Raw genomic sequence first — 19,982 nt, forward strand, 5'->3', positions numbered from 1 at the left:
ATTTTATTAGAGACACATACAAGATCAGTGATTGGACAGGTGTGGGGAAGGGAGTAAGAGATTAGGGAGTTCCATGTACAGTACTAAGATGTCACTTGTATTATGAAAATGCTCTACATGAGGTCATCATGGTGGTAGCACATTTCTGTGAATAAATGAGGAACTGTGGAAATGTACATTTGAAATTCATCAATTGAATGGTGTAAGAAATATGTGTTCACAGAGTTTTATTTAAAAGAAAAATCTCTTGAAAAAACATCCATTGATTGTTTGTCAGTCATATAAAGGCTTTATCTTCCTTTTTTCACAAAAAGAGATTATACACACAATCACCCTCCCGACTTATAATACTCACATTCATCTATAATACCTCATATATCAGAGATGCATTATAGAGTTGATTCTTAGCTGAACAATAGCATTTGCAACCATTACACACATTTCTATAAAAAATAATTTATAATTTTTTTTGGCTTATATAACATACACTTTTAATAAAAAGTGTATTACTGTGAGGAGTCAGGTTATATTTTAACTTTATCATTGATTTCTACTTGGACATAGGTTTGAGCAAAGGCAGAAGGGTTCAGCCTTTTGAAAAGAAGTATCTGTCCTATCAAGATGTTTATGAAGTGGATTTCAGTTTTGCTGCTACTACAGCTGAGCTCTTACATTAGCCCTGCGTGTTGTGGAAAGGTGCTGGTGTGGCCCACAGAATACAGCCATTGGATCAATATGAAGACAATCCTGGATGAACTCGTCCAGAGAGGCCATGAAGTGACCGTTCTGACATCTGAGGCTGCAATTCTTGTTGATCCCAACAAACCATCTGCAATTAAATTTGAGATTTATCCTGCATCTTTAACAAAAGATGAAACGGAGCTTTCTTTCACGAAGCTAGTCAATGAATTGACATACCTGCCAAAAGATACATTTTGGACTTACTTTTCACTAATGCAACAAGTCCTTTGGGAATATTCTGATGCTGTTCAAAAACTGTGTAAAGATGTAGTTTTGAACAAGAAACTTAGGACAAAACTACAAGAATCAAGGTTTGATGTCATTCTTGCAGATGCCATTGGACCCTGTGGGGAGCTGCTGGCTGAGCTACTTGAGATTCCTCTGGTGTACAGTCTCCGCTTCTCTCCTGGTGATAACTTGGAGAAGCACAGTGGAGGACTTCCATTCCGTCCTTCCTACGTACCTGTTGTTTTGTCAGAATTAAGTGATCGAATGACATTCATGGAGAGGGTAAAAAATATGTTGTATGTGCTTTATTTTGACTTCTGGTTTGAAACATTTAATCAGAAGAAGTGGGATCAGTTCTACAGTGAAGTACTAGGTAAGTCATCTTTTTACCTGGCAGTATGATATCTTAATGTTTCTCATTCCTTCGAGGTGAGTTTGCATAAATACAGTAAAAAAATTGTTTTTCAGAAGTAAAACCATGAAATAAAATTATAAAATGATCTCTCATTCTCACAAATATGGAAATATTTAAATTATAGGGGCACTGAGGAAATGTTTCATTTCCTGTAGTTTAGTTTTATTTAAAAACTGAACTTTTTGCCATATTATCTGAAGGATTATTTCACAATAGAGAAGTAGAATGGCTCTATGCAACACTTAGGAACCTAAACTTTGAGGTTTCTAATGATTTCAATCCCTTTCACTAAGTATTCACTAATCATCTGTTTAAAAACCTAAAATTTTGTTGACAGTGAACCTGAAAGTAAGTGAAAATACTCCCTTTATTAAAGACAATATGAGTGAAAATTTAGAGAAAGCATGTCTCTGTCTATATTTTATGAAAATATTCCAGCTGTGTTACCACATTTTCTATTAATGCACAAGTTGGTAATGGACCAACTGCAATACCAGGAATTGAGCCACACTCTCAAAGCCTCAGTTTCTGAGAAATCTAAGATCAAGAGAATACCTTGATAAATTGTAGAAACTACACTAAATAATCTACAGATACTGTTTCCAGGGTAATGGAGGAATTAACTAACAGAAGAGTTAAAATAATTGTTTAAATGTGCCATCAATTCCTTTTGCAACATGACAGAATAAACAGCTGCAAGTTAAATTTCATAGTGGCTTGGGTTTCAACCTTTTCTCTGTATGTGATTGAACTGAGGTGATCTTAGAGAAAAAAAACCCTTACACTTTGTCATATGTATATATATTGTTCATACATATGAACAACATAATATCAAATAGGCACATTATATAAATGTATTGTCAAACCACTGTCATTTTAAAGAATTTTGAATACATTATTCTAGGCTTTTTTCAGAATACTAATTAGTATATTCATACTTCAGTATTCCCATTTCTTCAAACTTTTGGTTATTTTTTTTCCTTCAGGAAGGCCCACGACATTATCTGAGTTAATGGGGAAAGCCGAAATATGGCTCATTCGAACCTATTGGGATTTTGAATTTCCTCGCCCATTTCTGCCACATTTTGAATACGTTGGAGGGCTCCACTGCAAACCTGCTAAACCCCTGCCTAAGGTAAACCTATTCTTGAATGTTCTATGTTGTTTACTCTGCACTTTCCGTAGGAATGATTTTGTGACTTTTACTCAGAACATCTGATCACATTGAGGATCATATAGGAATCTGTGTAAGTGGTCTGACAATAGAAACTGATAGATTTCTATACTGTGACAAGAATTTGTCATTATTATTACAGAACAAAGAAATATACTGAAAGACTTTGAAATAGGATCAGTTAAGTTAAGATTCTCATTAATCAACACATAAAGTATCAACCATTAATTCAAAGAATCATTATAAAGTGATTCAATAGCTCAAGAGTAAAGGATGGATATGCAGGGGAGTAGTGTAGACAGAGTGTGTTCTCTCACAAACCAGATATTTTACTTGGAAAGATAAAATATAAGTAAGTAATAAAATTAGTAAGAAAAGAATTATCATAAAGAAAGAACATAGTGCTTCTATAATGCTAGAGATAATCCCACTGGACTGGATCATAGCACCTCAGGAGTGACAACAGCAATCAGGGATAACTGAATATAAGACATCCCTGGTTTTGTCTCTATTCAACAATAAAAGTTTGTTACCTATCCATGACCAAGTGTATCTCTATAGAAGTTTGGGATCCAGCAATAAAGGCCAAGGCTCCTGGAAAAAGACTCTCACATTGCCCATCAGGTAATAGGCAAAAAAACTCCACTACTGGCTGCGATACCCACAGGATATTGTGAATTAGTTCCTCCCTCTCATGGTTGCCATCCAGCAGTACCTGCAGAGCCCAGACTTGGACAGGCATCTCTGGGTTAGAAACAGTGGGGGGATTCAGCTGGCTCACACTGGTTTGGCATAACTGATACCTAATTTTATGTTGAGTTCAGCAAATTGGAGTTAAAATAGCACTTGTGATCAGGGTTCTCACTAAGGCAGGTGTCTGGACAGCCACCCAAATGGAAATCACAAATTTACATTCCTTATTCTTTTTTAATATTTATCAGCCCAACAACGTATTCCAAGTGCCCTTGGTAATGTTCATTCCATACATAGGTGAAAATAATAGCATGTGAGGATGCCAGTCAAGAAGCTATACAGAAATATCTTAAATAACAGTTTTATTTTTTTGCCAGGTATTATTTAATATTTTTCATTAATATTTATAAATTATTTCTTATAACATAATCAAGTTTTGTGTATCTCTTATGGAAGTATTAAATGCATGAAATAATAAACTACCTTTAAGTATATCTCTTTTATACTTAAAATGGTCATTCAGGTCAGAGAACTGGTTGTTAAATTATTTGAATATCACCACTGGTTAAGAGGCCTTTTGAGGAAGTCTAGATTTTCAGGAAAGTTCCAGAGCATGTTGGAGCACATAATATATGCGTTTACATGCATTGATTGCTGTGGGTGAGAGGAGAGCTCGACATTGCCAGCAGCGTTCCTTCTCTGAGGCAGCACAGCTTAGGGCTACAGGAGGCTGTCATTGCTCCCACAGGGGACAGAAAGAGCTGGTGAGTGGATGCTGTGTTTCTCTGTTGTGTACGATGATCCAAGGGGGCTCATTTCTCTGTCACAGCATCAGTACCTGGTGAGAGGGAGCAGACAGGAGAGGGCCATGTGAGGTTCCCAGAAAGAATTAAAGAAACACAGTCCCTCCTGACAGCATTCTGTACACCATCTGGAAACCTGACCACAAACCATAAAGGAAACCTCTCCTACAGATCCCCACAATGGGCCTGTGGGCACCTACAGTGAACTGCATTCCAAACCCATACCTCCTGTCTGCGACCAGCCCCATGTACAAGCTGCCAAGGGCAGCACAAGGACAAGATCTGGTAGAAGACTACGGGGAGAGAGCAGAATGCAGACAAGGGTTTGTCAGCAAGAGGGAAACCACAAACAAGCTGTAGCACCACCATCCAGACTGGTCCTTATAGGATGGAGCGATGATAAATAAGCTTTAGAATTCTCCCACAAGAGTCTGTCAATATGATTTACAAAAAGCACAGAACCTTGTGCACTGTTAGTGGTAATGTGAAGTTGGTGAAAGCAGTATGAAAAACAGTAAGGATGTTTCTTAAGATATCAAATTAGAGCTACCGTATGAAATAAAAATTCCACTTCTGAGTATTTTTCTAAAAATAAGAAAACCAGAATACCAAAAACATATTCATTATCCCATGTGTACTACATTGTTATTCACAACAGCCAATAAATAGGAACAATGAAAGTGTCTGTTAACAGATAAGTGGTAAAAACTTGTAAAATACACTTATAGATACACACACACATTCTACTACATTATTCAACCATCTAAGATATTATACCAATTGGACAACATATTTGGACAGTAAAGGCATTATGAAAAATAACATAAATCACACTGAAAGAGACAAATAACGGATGATATCATTTATATAGTGAATCTAAAAAAGGGAAAGAGTTAGAAACAGAGTAGAACGTGATTACAATAAACTGGTTAAAGTGAAATGGGGTTGAGAAGAAGTGAGTGAAAGGGTACACACGAGTAACTTGAAGATAATTAAGTCCAGAGGATAGAATAATTATAGCCAACAATAATTACTCTATTATATAATCAAAAGTTTCTGTAAACTAAATCTTAAAGGATCTCACCAAAAACACAAAAAAATAATCATGCTACCTAATACAGGTATTCATTAATGCTAAAGTGGTAATGATATTATAACTTATGGATGAATCAACTCAACACCCTGTATACCTCAGACTTACAGAACATTATTGGTCCATTCTGTCTCAATTTTTTAAAGAAAAGCTTGAAAAAATAATTATAATGAGAAAGCAAACTTTTTTATTAGAAGGGTCACACAATTTTCTAAGGAAATAAAAATAAAGAATTAAAAGAAGATCAAGGAGAAAAGTAGAAAAGTATGAAGGTTGGACCAGATTCTGTGAAAGTGTTGGCTCCTTACACATTTAAGGGTGAGGATAGAGAAATTACATTTAGCAATCAGAAATTTTTCTCACACAGAAAGTAATAATATTCAAATATTCATAAAGATCAGTAACAATCAGAAAATCTGAAACAATCCCAGGTAACATGACTTCAATATATATTTTCAGTATATTGAACTGAGCTATTCAAGAGGGTAACGAGCCCTCTGCTTCAGAAAGCCCAGCTGAACCTCTCCCACTGGAGGCAGGTGCCAAAATAAAATATAAAACATATTTGTCTAACTTACACAGAATTGTTTTCCAACTTAGAAAAGTCAAACCCAGGACTAATCACAATCTACCCTCATATTTTATTTAGTCCCTAGAACATGGAAACATTAAAAATGAATTCACTAAAGAAGCAAAAGGCCTGCCATTACTGATGGTTTACTAGTTAGGAAATCAAAGTGTTACTGATTATAAACAGTGAGTACAGGTTAATTATTACCTGGGTAAATGAAGCCTTACTTGTTTTTATAAGACTTACTTATATAAACAACAAAAAAAGCAAAGTTTGGTGTACCTTGCCCAGATAATTACAAAAGAAGTAACTATATTACTAAACTAGTTACAAGTGATAACCAGATATGATAGTAACTGAAACTATTTCATGATTAGGCTCTATTTTACATTAGATATTTTCAATAAAGAAAAAAATGAGATTCAACCAAATGTCTTATAATATTTTGCTTTACAAGCTACTAGAAGGGACAAACTAATGAGACTTTGAACGGCAGTTAGGGGAAGGGGTGCACAGGACCACACAATCCACAGCAAATGCTTCCACAGGGGCTACTTCCAGGCTAGGACTCCTATTTACTACTGTTCTTTAATGTTCATTCTGCTGCAGCAAGCTAGCCTCTGTCTTCTACACGGAATACTCTTCCATTCCAGGGAAGTGCTATGCAATATTCCCAAAGACCACCTTATACCACTAAAGCCTTTAATCTCTAATCTGAAGGTGTCACAGTGAAGAATGTAAGCATTTAGGAAAAGAAAATATGTCATTACCTGCTAAAATAATCTTTGTCCATCGAATGGGACCACATTTATCAAAAATGTTTGCGGGTTAAAATTTGCTGTATGTTATCAGCTAAGCTGAAATATTCCAGTATTATCAAGATTCAGAATAAATAAACAGCATCAAAAATAAATTGAAGGAAATTTTAACCCAGGCTATAACATAACTGAATTCCTAAGGATATTTTCCTAGGTAAAATAACACACTCACATAAGATACATACTGTATAATTACACTAACGTATGCTATAAAACTAGCAAATTTATAGAAAGAGAAAGACAAAAGGTGAGTGCTAGGAACTGGGAAATGAGAAATGGTGAATTACAGGATAAGAAGCACAGTTTCAATGCACAAGGTGAAAGAGTTCTGGAGAAGGGTTGCACAACAATAAGGATAACTTTACCTTGTAACTGTACACTAGGGAATAGTTAAGATAAGTTTATATTGTATGGATTTTAACACTTTTAAAAAACACAAACAATATACTAATAACTCATAAGGCATAATTTTCTCTCTTTAATTGTTTGTAGCAGTCCTTTCAGTAGTGTTCACTGCACTGCTGCTCTTCTGTAATGGAAAATATTCTTCCTTCACAGGAAATGGAAGAGTTTGCCCAGAGCTCTGGAGAACATGGCATTGTGGTGTTCACCTTGGGCTCCATGGTCAAGAACATGACAGATGAAACAGCCAATGAGATTGCATCAGCTCTTGCCCAGATTCCTCAAAAGGTTTGATAAAGTAACATTGAGTAAACAACTGATGAGTGGGTTAAACTCTGTAAAGGGTAGAATAACAGAAATTTCTACATAAAAGCTAAACTATTGTGATAGCTTCGATTTACCTCACTATCAGTTTAAAAACAAGTACATAATAGCATGTTTTTGTTTAACATTGACTTTGACATTAACATAGTTATCACCAAAAAGTATATTTAAGAGGTACACTGTGCAGTTTTGTATTGTCATAGTATGGTAAGCAGGAACTGATAGATATCACCTAATCTATCCAGTCATTTGCTCTATTTTCTTGCAGGAATCCTAGGGTACAGTACAAAGTACAGATGTTCTGAGAAAGCAGTAAAATTCCAACAGTAACATACACTGGAAATGGTAACAGTCTGAAAGGCGTCTCACAGTTTAGGTTTGGCAGGTGATCCAGGCCTCTCTTCCCCTGAATTCTGGAGTAGCCTGCTCAGTGTGTTTCTCAAGGTGATACTGAGATAAAGAGTGTCCAGGACTCACCAGCTGCATCAGACACAAACCAGAACAGTGATTGAGAGAAAAAGAAATGCCGGCCTGTGAAAAAGAAAAGAAAACGTCCCTGGTCAGCTGGGCCCTGCTACATTCTGAAGCAGGAAGACATAAAAGAAAGGATGGACGTGGGTTTAGCCCTTAGGTGACACTAAATTTTATAAAATGTAGTCGGAAACAACCTGTGAGAATAACTTTTCCTGATATAAGAGGTGAGGAGCAGATGAGGAGGAGGAGGAAAAGGAAGGTGAAGAGTTGGAGGAGGAGTGAGGGGAAGGAGAGGGGGATATAAACAAGAGTCAACGAGAAGCAAGGCGAGCATGGGACATTTTCAGAAACTCTTTCTTCAACATAAAATATGGTAGAAAATTATTGAAACACTTAAAAATCACTTGAAGTCTCTGGGTGTTTGTGAACTACTTTTCATTTCATAGCTAATGTAAATTTCTCTTTATCACATGCTATTTTGCTAAGAATCTTAAGTTACTTTCATACTCACATAGCAAACAGATGTTCATTTATGAACTAGAATCTAGCTTGGTAGTAAAATGAGAATTTGCTGGACCATTTATGATTAAACCATTTTAGTGAATCAGTGCATTGTAGCATGTTGTGAAGTGCTGATAAATCAGTTGAATAAAATGCAGTATCATCATCATATTTGGTCTATAAAGATGTGTAGTATTATTTATGATGTGCCAATGGACTTTTATATAATTTAAGAGAATTTTTATCCTAGTAGGAGTGATTATATTGGATTCATGTAAGAAATACTTGGAAGTAGTAATTAATAATTAGTAAACTAAACTGAGCTACACAAACTCATTAAGCAGAATTATGTATAATGGATAATGAATTGTTAAATATAAGAATGATTTAATTCTCACAAATTACTGATGGTAATAATTTTTTAAATCAAGATGTATTATTTGAATAAAATAACTTTTGAAACTAGTGAATATAAGTAAATCACTTCCTCATCTTTCAAAAAGGAATACACAGGTGACCATGAAAACTGGAAGATGAGGCCAGTATAATCAAGAGTGAAAACAAAACAAATGTATTGATTATTAGTAACCTGCTGGTTTTCACACTACAATTATACGACTCCGGTACTTAAAATTTTTATATACTTGAATTGGTCATTGATAATCTCATTGTGTAACCCCTAAGTATGAAAGATCATAATTGAAATCATGCCTGACTGAATATAAAAAAAAGTGCATGTAATACCAGCCTGTACTATTCTTACATCAGTGTTTTATTGGATCTCAATCTGTATATGTTTTGTGTTCAGTTGGTTATCTGAACTATGTAAAGTGTTTAACTAGATGTCTCTAATCTAAATAGAATTCTGATGTGCTATAACTCTGTAGTTTGACTTATGTAATATATTACATTTTTACCCTACCAGGTGATATGGAGATATGATGGCAAAAAACCAGCCACCTTAGGGACCAATACTCGGCTCTATAAATGGCTCCCCCAGAATGACCTTCTTGGTAAGACTCTGGAAAACACTGAAGTTAGACTTAATTTGTCAAAAATGATAAACAGCTCACTAGGAAAGAAATTTATTAAACATTTGTAATTGAAAACAAATGACAAATAAATTATAAAATAAAAATTAATTTTTATATCAATTTCTGTCCTAGGATAAAAGTTAAGATATATCAGTTGGCATCTTGTTTTACACAGTCACATTTTTAATGGCCACATACAAAATATTTTTATTTCATGTGTAATGATTTCTCACAGAAAATATCTCAACACTTTCTCAATTATCACTCTCTTAATTCTCTCTTTATATCAAATTTTAACCCAGTGTAAGGATGTGCACATGCCCCTGAAAAATATTAGCTCCATTATTATTACCAGTGACTTTCCATTTTCCATTAAGAAAAAAATGAAAATCTCTTTTCAAACTAATAATATACTTTATGATGTGTAGCTATTCCTAAATCTGGGTCCTGGGCCAACGTCCACACATTGCCTGCTGCCTTGATACACCACTTATCAGACTCAGTGTTTTATTAAGAATGTATATTCTAACATTACCCACTACACTTTTTTATAAACAGTTTTTTCTTAATGCAGAATATTCTCTTTCAATTTGTCCACTGGCAACTTGTACTTTTTTCAAATTGCTAGAAACACACTAATCTCCCATTTAAGGCACACTGTCTCTCAGCAGATTTAAGTGCCTCATCCTTTGAGATCAGAAAGACATTTTTAATATACCCTAAAGTGTATATATTCTGTTAATATATACATTTTCTCTATCAGTGCCTTTATCACCAACTCTACTTTTATTCCAAAACTTATATTTCATAATTTGCTGAAATTCACCCAATCCTAGGTCATCCAAAAACCAAAGCCTTTATCACTCATGGTGGAACCAATGGCATCTATGAGGCGATCTACCATGGGATCCCCATGGTGGGCATTCCCTTGTTTGCGGATCAACCTGATAATATTGCTCATATGAAGACCAAGGGAGCAGCTGTCAGGTTGGACTTCAACACTATTTCAAGTAAAAAATTGCTCAATGCATTGAAGACAGTCATTAATGACCCTTTGTAAGTATCACATATTTTTTTCTTCCTTTTTTTTAAGTGTTAGAGGGGAGATAGATAATGCGACAGATAACATTATGTGTCCTTATTGAAATCCACCTGGCAACCCATGTCTGAGACAAATGCTCAAAGCCACCAAGCTATCTTCAGTGCCTGGGGTGACTCTTGGACCAATCAAGCTATCCTCAGTGCCTGGGGACCCTCCAAACAATTGATCCTCTGGCTCTGAGAAGGGACGAGAAAAAGAGAAGAGGGAGAAGATTGGGAGTAAAAGAAAGGCAGATGGTTGCTTCTTGTGTGTGCCTTGACCAAGGATCAAACCTGGGGTGTGCACACACCAGCCAATGCTCTATCCACTGAGCCAACTATCCAGGGCCACATTTTTCTTAGTAGATACTATTTAGAGATAGGAAATTTTCTCAATGGAGCATATGAGTTTCACCCTATTTTTAAAATGCCAATTTTGACATTATTAAAATAATTACCCATCTTATATATATTTTTATTTTCAGCTACACATTCATTTCAAAGTTGGACTTTAACTCCATTTATTAATGGGTAACTAACTAGTACAACAATTTTCACCTCCAATTTTTAAGATTGTATAAATAATTGTAAGGATACATATTTTAAAATATGGTAGAGCACATAGAAGGAAAAATGATAAACCAGAAGAAAAATTATAAACTCTTTCAATTCAATACCTAAAATATCTGCTTAAGCAGTAGTGGCACAATGGATAGACCATAGACCTGGTACTCTGGAGTTTTGAATTTGAAACCTCAAATTCACCAGCTTGAGTACAAGTGATTGGCTTGAGTGCAGTGAAACCAGCTTGAGTGTAAGGTCAACATTATCAGCTCAGGGTTGCCAGCTTGAGCATAGAGTGACTAGAGTGACAGCAGGATCATCATGATTCCAAAGTTGCTGATTTGAGCCATGGGTCACTGGCTCGACTTGAGACCCCAGGATCAAGGCACATATGTGATGCTGTCAATAAACTACTAAAATGAAGCAACTATGAGTTGATACTTATCCATTTATTAGTCTGTGGTTATTATTCCTGTTTCCAACTTTAGCTACCATGAATATTGCTACCAATGTTTTCTGTGTGAATACACTTACAGATGTCAGTAGTTATAGCAAACCCAAACTGACTAAGTCATTCAAACACAACTAATGTCAGAGTTCATTTTAAAAATTAACTATATTTACTATTTAGAAGCCATGCTTATATAAAAGTGTACTAGAATATTATAAAAAGCTAGTGACCATAAAAAGATGCAGCTACAAAATTATCAGGCACTTTAGACCAGAAGCACTAACTAAAATTACAGAAAATATCTTCATAATGATAAAAAAGTTAATCTGTCAAAATAATACGTATTAGTATTTGGTAAACCCTACAAATAAATCCCCATATTAAACAGTAAAAGGAGACAAAAACAAAGATCCAAACGCAAACCTTCATCATAATAGTATGTTTTTGATTATCTTATTCTATAACGTAAAAAGATGACAAAAAATAAATAGGTAAAAGTTTTGAAACACGATTTTAAAATCTAACCTATTTTACATACACTCAAAAGTGCAGAGCATTTATTTTTAAATGTATAAGGAATAATAATGGAACTTAACCTACATGCTTGGTCAAAATCAAGACTCAGTATTTGAAATTTTTCAAATCATAAATAGAATAGGTCCAATTCAACTAGAATTAAATCAGAACAAAATAAACCCTAAACTACAGAAAAAATACAAATTGTGGAAATTAAGTAACACATTTGTAAATAATTCAGTCAATGTTATAATCATAATCATATATGTACCTTCTTCTCAGCAACTCCTCATATAGGTGTATATACAACAGATGTATAAATATGTAAATCTAAAGATATATACTGATATGTGTTATGTATATATGATTTTGGTTAATCCCCTTACCTTCTTTGATCCCATTCTTTTTCTACCTTCCCTCTGACACCTGTCAATCTGTTCCCTGTGCTCCTGCTTTTGTTTCTACTTTGTTCCTCAGTTTACTTTGTTCATTAGATTCTATATATAAGTATGATGATATATTTGTTTTCTCTACCTGCTTTATTTAACTTTATTTAACCACCAGGTCCATTTAAATTGTCTCAAAAGGTAAGACTGTTTTCTCTTCTATGGCTAAGTACTATTCCATTGTGTAAATATAGTACAGGGATTTTCTTTTACTCATTCATCTAATGATAATGTCTTGGGATGTTTCCAGATCATGGCAATTGCAAACAATGCTGCAATGTACATAGCAGTGAAGCCAGAGACACAGGGGGAGGTAGAGGTAGAGATGTGGGCAAAAGGTGTGGAAAAAGACTTTGCATGAAACATGGAGGGCCATGACGTGGTGCATAGAGTGTGTTATATAGAGTATAACACCCAAAACCATGTCAACATAATAAATTAAAAACTAATGAAATTTAAAGATATATACAAAAATATTTACATTAGCTTTAATAGAAATAGCTAAAAAATATTAATCCAAATATCCACAAATATTGTAAAGCAGTTATCTGTAATACTGTCATACATCAGATACTATACAGCAATGCAATTAACGACCCCTACAGAAAAGACAAAATCAAATTAAGTGTTACTGTATGTTTCTAATATATAAATGAGAAAAACTAATGTATGATGCTAATAGTAATGATAGTGGTCACTTTGTGGCAAGGATTACAGACTAAATGATCAAAGAAAATGGGAAGCTTCTAGTAGCTTGTGGTATTCTGTATCAGTATGTAACTCATAGCTACATTGTTATATTGAGTGCACCACAACTTACTAAGTAATTATCAAATTTTGAGCTGTTGACTTAGAGTAGGTGTAATTTTTCTATTTTTTATACTGAAATGAAAGATATGCTTTATAAAATGTATTGTTTGTTTTTTGAAGGCAGTAAGTTATAGTCAAAGATTGAGTTCTGTCTTTGCTCACATTTATACAACACAGTTTCATGTGGAAATTATACTAATTTCACAAGCCAGTAGCATGCAGAATAATATCCCTTAATATGCCAAATAAAGAAATAACATATATCAAACTAATGACTGGATAATCATACTATTTCTCCAGACAAGAAAATATGAAGGAATAAAGTCCAAATTCAATAAAGAAACAGTGAGTGTCCAAGCAGGAGCTGATTTCCAGCTGCCAGCACAAGAATAAAAGTCCCCAGTTGCTATAGCACATTGCTAGGGAGAAAAGACACCAGTGTTGAAGGCTGGCTGATCTCTTCCACAGGGCTGCTCTGAGCTTTATCACCACTTTCAAAGAGACCTGTGTGACTGAGACAGGAAAGAATGCCCCAAGGGTCTCCTGGTCCTTTTTAGGTTACTAAAGAGTCACCCCGCCCAAAACAAAAATCTCAAATAGTCCTCACAGACTGGCAGTAATTTAGCCTAAATGTTTCCTTGCCATAGTTGCCCCTCCATATTTTGTTACCAGAAAGGGCTCAGGCTAAGTGTTAGGGGGATGAGGGCTCTGCTTATAAACAAACACCAGATGGAGAATGATATCCTGGCAGGACTTAATTTTTACATCAAACAACATATGTTTTTATTTTTGCCATAAAGAAGTGGATTCAAACAACGTCACTTAATTCATAAAAAAATAGATTTGAAGTCACATTAAATCAATGGACATGTATTTAGATATGCAGAAATCAAACAGTGAAAAAAAAGGACAAGGAAGAAATGCCTTAGGGCACTGTAAATGTGGCAGGAAAAACTTCTCTGAGCCATGATATGGACACAGGACCTTCCTCAGACTTAAAAGCATCCATGAGTGCCATGGGGAAGGGGGGGAAGACTTTTTCACAGGAGGGAGAGAGAAGAGTGCAAAGGTGCTGAGGTAGAAACATTCTTGGAAGCTTCAGTAAATAAAGAGCCAGAAGGTCAAAGTGACTACAACAGAGTGTGCTTAGAACAAAGTCATAGGAGAGGAGGTTGCCAGGGTCTGTCTATTGAGAAAATACAAAATTCAACGCAGCAATTTAGCAGATTTAATTGGTTGTATTAAGCAATTTATGAATTGGGCAGTATGGCTGTAAAGCCAGTGGCCGGGGCTACCATCACAGCCGCCTGGCCCATGCAAGTTCGCATTGGATTCGGACAGTCGGTAAAGAAACAATGGAGCCAAAAACTGGTGGGCCATCATCTTTTATTCTAGCTTGCACCTGGTGGGCAAGTACAAAAACAAACTGGGCTACAAAACGCACTCATTCAGTGCTCACAAAGCTACTGTCTCATCAGAGTTTCCTAGAATCAAAGGTTTCTAGCTCACCAAACTTATTCACCTCTGTTTCCCATCTCCTTCCTTCTCCCTGCACAAACTCTGCACAAACTATCATCTCACTCAACACTCTATCATTTTGGCTACTTCTCCTAGCCTTCTCCACGTGGCCTTTCTTTGCTCTCTGCTCTCTAATGCTAATCTCAGGAACCAAGAGCGCAAGCTCCTATTCTGCCCCCATTTTATAGTGTAGATTCAAAATGTTTAATCTAATATATAAAATAGGGAAGTTTCTAATACAAAGTCACTTATCTGAGGCATGATGGGATTGTACTACCCCACATGAAAATGAGTGGGAAAGGTTTAGTCTTAAAACCAAGCTCCAGGCTACAAGGACCCAGCCTGCCCACAGCCCACCCCCAACACACATTAATATCACCTGGGTGGCAGCTTCCATGTGGGCAGTGCCATCTTTAACAAAGTGAGCATAATATATTTTATCTGCCCAACAATCCACCCCTATGCTCACTTTATTACCCACAATCTACACCACCAGTATCCCTGTGCAAGGAAATTAGGCACATTACACAAATTACAACAACATGGCAAATCATACAATTTCAACAATTACAAGGTACATTTCACCAATATCTGAGCACTTTGCCAAAAGCACAAAATGTTCTCGACCTTTTTTCTAGCCATGGGAAAAGCTTCCCAGGACAGGGGAAGGGCCTATGATTAACAAATAAAAGGGATCTCAGAGGAATTTTGCCAAATGAAAAGTTTGTATAGGAACAAGGTTTTGGCAGGGGAGTTATTAGCAAAAGAAAAGAAAATATTATTTTTAGACTAGGGCTTCTTTTTCTAGGAAAGGAATGAAATGATCTTCATCATGCAGATTGCCTCTTCTCTCAATGGAAGATGGATAGGGCCCAAGTAACAGATTACCTCATTGGTATCAATACCAGCCTGTTTGACTAAGATTATATTTCTGGGAGAAATTGAAACTTCACTTAAATCAGGCAAAAAATCTAGGTTTGTCATCATGGCTGTTTAACAAGAGTAATGCCATTTAGGGTATATGGTTTTCTGTTTAACACCAGGTAAAGTGTTATAGGCCAAAAATGATTTGGAATTGATTGGAAAAGGGTTGAGATGCCAGATGGCCATTTTGAGTAAGAAAGTGTCATAATTTTATGTGTTTTAATATAATAATAGATTTATGAAGAGAAGAAGAGAAGCACAGGGAATATTGAGGAAGCATTTCTCCTGTTATTTTAGAGTTCCTTTAAATATTTTACAGTCATTGGCTTAAAATTGCATTTCCCCATCAGATTTATGTAGAAGAATGAAAGTCTAAACTTATCAAAAAGTTTTCTTTTATTATTATATTTACTGATGTTTAGAGAGAGGAGAAAGAGAGAGAAAAATAAGGTGAGGGGGGACAGCAAGAAGTATCTACTCTCAGGGTACTTCCCCCATGTGCCTCAACCAGGCAATCCCGGGGAACTGAACCAGCAACCTCAGTAATCCAGGTGGACACTATTATCCACTGCGCCACCGCACATCAGGCTGAATAGGTTATATAATCTTTATTTGAACCAATAACTGAGGACAGGCCCAAATCAAAATTAACAAATGAGAAAATGTCCTGGAGAGTGGCAGTGTGGCCACTCTATTTATGCATTTAGAATCAAAGGAGAAGCATAAGAAAGTTACCTGATATCCATTAGTGCTAAATTAAGGAGGAAGAGAAAAACAAAGTGGAGGTGAGTGTTGGGGAAATTAGAATTTCTAGACTGGATAAAAAGATAAATGTAGAGATACGTACAGGTACTTCATTACATTATTAGGTACAGAATAGCTGACATTTAACATTTATAATAAATAAAGCTGGCATGTGGGCTACAAAAGAAGTGTGGGGTCATTGTGCTCTGGTGCCTGTGGTTATACGTACAAAAATTACTCTCACATTTCAGAGATTTGTTATTCTAGATGCATAAGTTTAAAAAGGACAGGCCTATATGGGGTAAAGATCAACCTCTTACTAGAGAAGCTATACGCTTGGAATGAGATTTCTACCTGGACTGCCCAGATAAAAATTTATGATCAGTTTGCCCTGTGTGATTTTTTGGTTCACTAAGCTTGACAGGCTTATTACGTGGTCCCCTGACACTGTCAGGTCTGCTGTGTAGTCTCTTTATTTTCACACTCATTGCCCTTAGAATGGCTCCTATCATTTCCTGAGCTAAAATTTGTAGCTTCCCCATCTTATCTTCCATTTTCATTTTGTAATATATTTGTCACCAGAAAATTTCAATGTGAAAAGCAATCATCTATAAATACCCAAATAAAAATACAATTCTGCAATTCTATGACATTTATTTGAAATATGTTTATGACAATTCAAAAACCTTTCTTGAAAATGATTCTCTTCAGCAAAATAACTTTCTTTCATTATGGGTATCTTTGTGTCTCTTTTAGATATAAAGAGAATGCTATGAAATTGTCAAGAATTCAGCGTGACCAGCCAATGAAACCTCTAGATCGAGCCGTCTTCTGGATCGAATTTGTCATGCGCCACAAAGGAGCCAAACACCTGCGACCAGCCTCCCTAGACCTCACCTGGGTCCAGTACCACTCTCTGGATGTGATTGGGTTCCTGCTGGCCTGTGTGGCAACGGCTATATTTGTCATTACAAAGAGTTGTCTGTTTTGTTGTCAGAAATTTGTTAAATCAGGAAAGAAGAAAAAAAGAGAGTAGTTGTTCTGAGGCCTGAAGCTGACATGCCTCATACTTGGGGATGGACTGTTCCAATTATTTCAGCAAAATGAACTGTGATATAAACAGCCCTACTTCCTTGACAAAATGACTGTTCAAATTTAGCTTCTCAGATCAAAATTTGTTTTCAAAAGATTAAGTATCAGTCTAAAATTTGAAAATATTCATGTTGAAAGGGTAAATAAATTAGAGAAAAATAAAATAACAATATAACTATATGAGTAAATATTAAATTTTATTATTCAAGTATTAGGCATCAACTGAAGAACATTAGTTTATTCAAAATATCAGTAGAACTGAGGAAATGCTCAGAAGAACTTCATGGTTTGTGGTATATTTTCCTAAATAAATTGTTTAATAGTTAGAATTATGAAAATTTATTCATCATTCCACTTCATTATTGAACACCTAGAATGCTCCTCAATTTTATGGTTCATTCAGCCTCAGCATCACTTCTTATCTAAAGACATGGCGATCCATTTGCCTTCATGCAGGTTAAGTAATTCCTTTTTTTTTTCTCACAGAGACAGAGAGACAGTCATAGAGAGGATTAGACAGGGACAGACAGACAGGAACAGAGAGATGAGAAGCATCAATCATTAGTGTTTTGTTGCACATTGCAACCCCATAGTTGTTTATTGATTGCTGTCTCATTTGTGCCTTGACCACGGGCCTTCAGCAGACTGAGTAACCCCTTGCTCGAGCCAGCATCCCTGGGTCTAAGCTGGTGAGCTTTTGCTCAAACCAGATGAGCCCGCTCTCAAGCTGGTGACCTCGGGATTTTGAACTAAGGTCCTTGGCATCTCAGCCCGACGCTGTATCCAGTGCATCACCACCTGGTCGGGCTAAGTCATTTCTTATTAAAGTGTTATCTGCATTTAGAAATACAACAGATAGCTCCTTCCTATTATAAAACTGAGCCACTTAGGAAAGGCTTTGGTTTCAGTAGCTTATTCTCTTTACCACATGACCCCTTAGAGAGATCATCTACCTACTTTCATCTCATTTCAGACATGATGATGGTTATATGGTCCCAGTAATAGGTTTGATAACACTGGGGAACAATATTTTTGTTGCATCCACTAAAACACTTGTTCTTACTTAATTTCAGTGTGCTGATCTCAGAACAGACATTAGTTTTTCTCTGTAAGGAAAAGGTTTTTTGCAATTCAAGATTTAGGTTTACATCTTATTGTAAAATTTCAATATTTAGTTTAACTTAATGAAGTAGTCTTCTTGGGCATCATCTTTGAGAAAACATAATACTTTATATAATGCAGTAATACACTAAAAGATATGATTGCATCAGAATTTGTCTACAATTACAAAATAGAACATATTAAAACACTTATTTTAATCATAAATTTGCACAAAACTTATTTAAATTCTATTCACACAAAAATTTACATTGTAGCTCTTTTGTTTGTGTACTTGTTGAGGACAATCTCATTTGATGCTCCAGCAGTAGTCTGCCATCATATGTCTGTCCCATTGCCCTGATAACGCTCTTCCATCGTCTTCAGATTTTGATGAAAGCATTTTCTCTGCCCATCACAAACAACTCCAAGATTTTCGGGAAACTTATCAAGATGACTGTTTATGATGAATCTTAATGTTCTTAATGTTCATGTTACATTCAATGTCAAGGAAAACCAACAGCATTCTTTGAACCAGAAATTCATAGTTTTCTGCTTTTTGTTGCCAAGGAAGTTCTTTGTAACTGCCACAAAAGATTGCCATGCTGCTTTCTCCTCTTATTCATCTTCCTGGCAAATTCTTTGTCATATATGAGGGTTCAAATGTGAGGTCCATTGAATACACCTGCTTTTATCTTCTCAAAAGACAAGGCAGGAAAAGCAGAAATATTATGTTGAAAGTATTCACTTTCTCTATTCAAAGCCTGAACAAACTGCTTCATTAAGCCAAGTTTGATGTGAAGAGGGGGAAAAAAGATTCTGTCTTGATTAACTACAGGTTCATTCACAATATTTTGCATCCCTACTTCCAGAGCTTCACGTTTTGGCCACTCCTTCTGGGTCCAGTGTTTTTCACGAGCTCAGCAGTCCCACAAACACAGAAAGCAAAGATACTTCGTGAAACCTCTCTGTTGTCCTAGCAGTAAATTTACCATTTTAAGATCCACAAAAATGATCCAATTATGCTCCTCATACTTCAGAAAGTCAAGAACAATTTTCATGTCATTGTAATCTTCTTGCAGATGAGTTGAATAACCAATTGGAACCGCTGCATAAACAATCCCGTTCTGTAGGAGAACACATTTCAGACTCTGTTTAGAGCTGTCATGGAATAGCCGCCATTCTGTTGGGCTGTAAGTGGTAACACTTAGCTGGCTGAGAAGACTACTGATATCATGACATTAAACAAAGTGCTTGTCTTTGGAAAAAAATCCACAAAAATTTGTTAATGCTTCCTGAATGGGATACTTTAGCTGACCGGAAAAGTACATTCTTTTCTTGAAGTCTGGAGGCTAATAACTCAGCTGTTTTCTTTGATAGGCCCGAATCTCTTACTAAGTCATTCAGTTTGGGTTGGCTAAACCACTGAGGGGTTAATGACTGCTTGGCATCAGAAGAAGACCCATCC

The 19,982-nt window shown here is 35.8% G+C and overlaps 1 protein-coding gene across 1 annotated transcript; it reads left to right on the forward strand.

Annotated features, from left to right (window-relative positions):
- The first annotated feature begins 562 nt into the window (after window positions 1-562).
- On the forward strand, window positions 563-17,754 carry LOC136338557 (UDP-glucuronosyltransferase 2B31-like). Its single transcript, XM_066281041.1, has 6 exons — window positions 563-1,342; window positions 2,371-2,519; window positions 7,095-7,226; window positions 9,163-9,250; window positions 10,108-10,327; window positions 17,081-17,754. The coding sequence occupies exons 1-6, from the start codon at window positions 622-624 to the stop codon at window positions 17,358-17,360; spliced, it is 1,590 nt and encodes a 529-aa protein (XP_066137138.1). The 5' UTR covers window positions 563-621; the 3' UTR covers window positions 17,361-17,754.
- The last annotated feature ends 2,228 nt before the right edge of the window (window positions 17,755-19,982 follow it).

Source organism: Saccopteryx bilineata, chromosome 5 (assembly GCF_036850765.1).
Source record: "Saccopteryx bilineata isolate mSacBil1 chromosome 5, mSacBil1_pri_phased_curated, whole genome shotgun sequence".
Lineage (NCBI taxonomy): Eukaryota > Metazoa > Chordata > Mammalia > Chiroptera > Emballonuridae > Saccopteryx > Saccopteryx bilineata.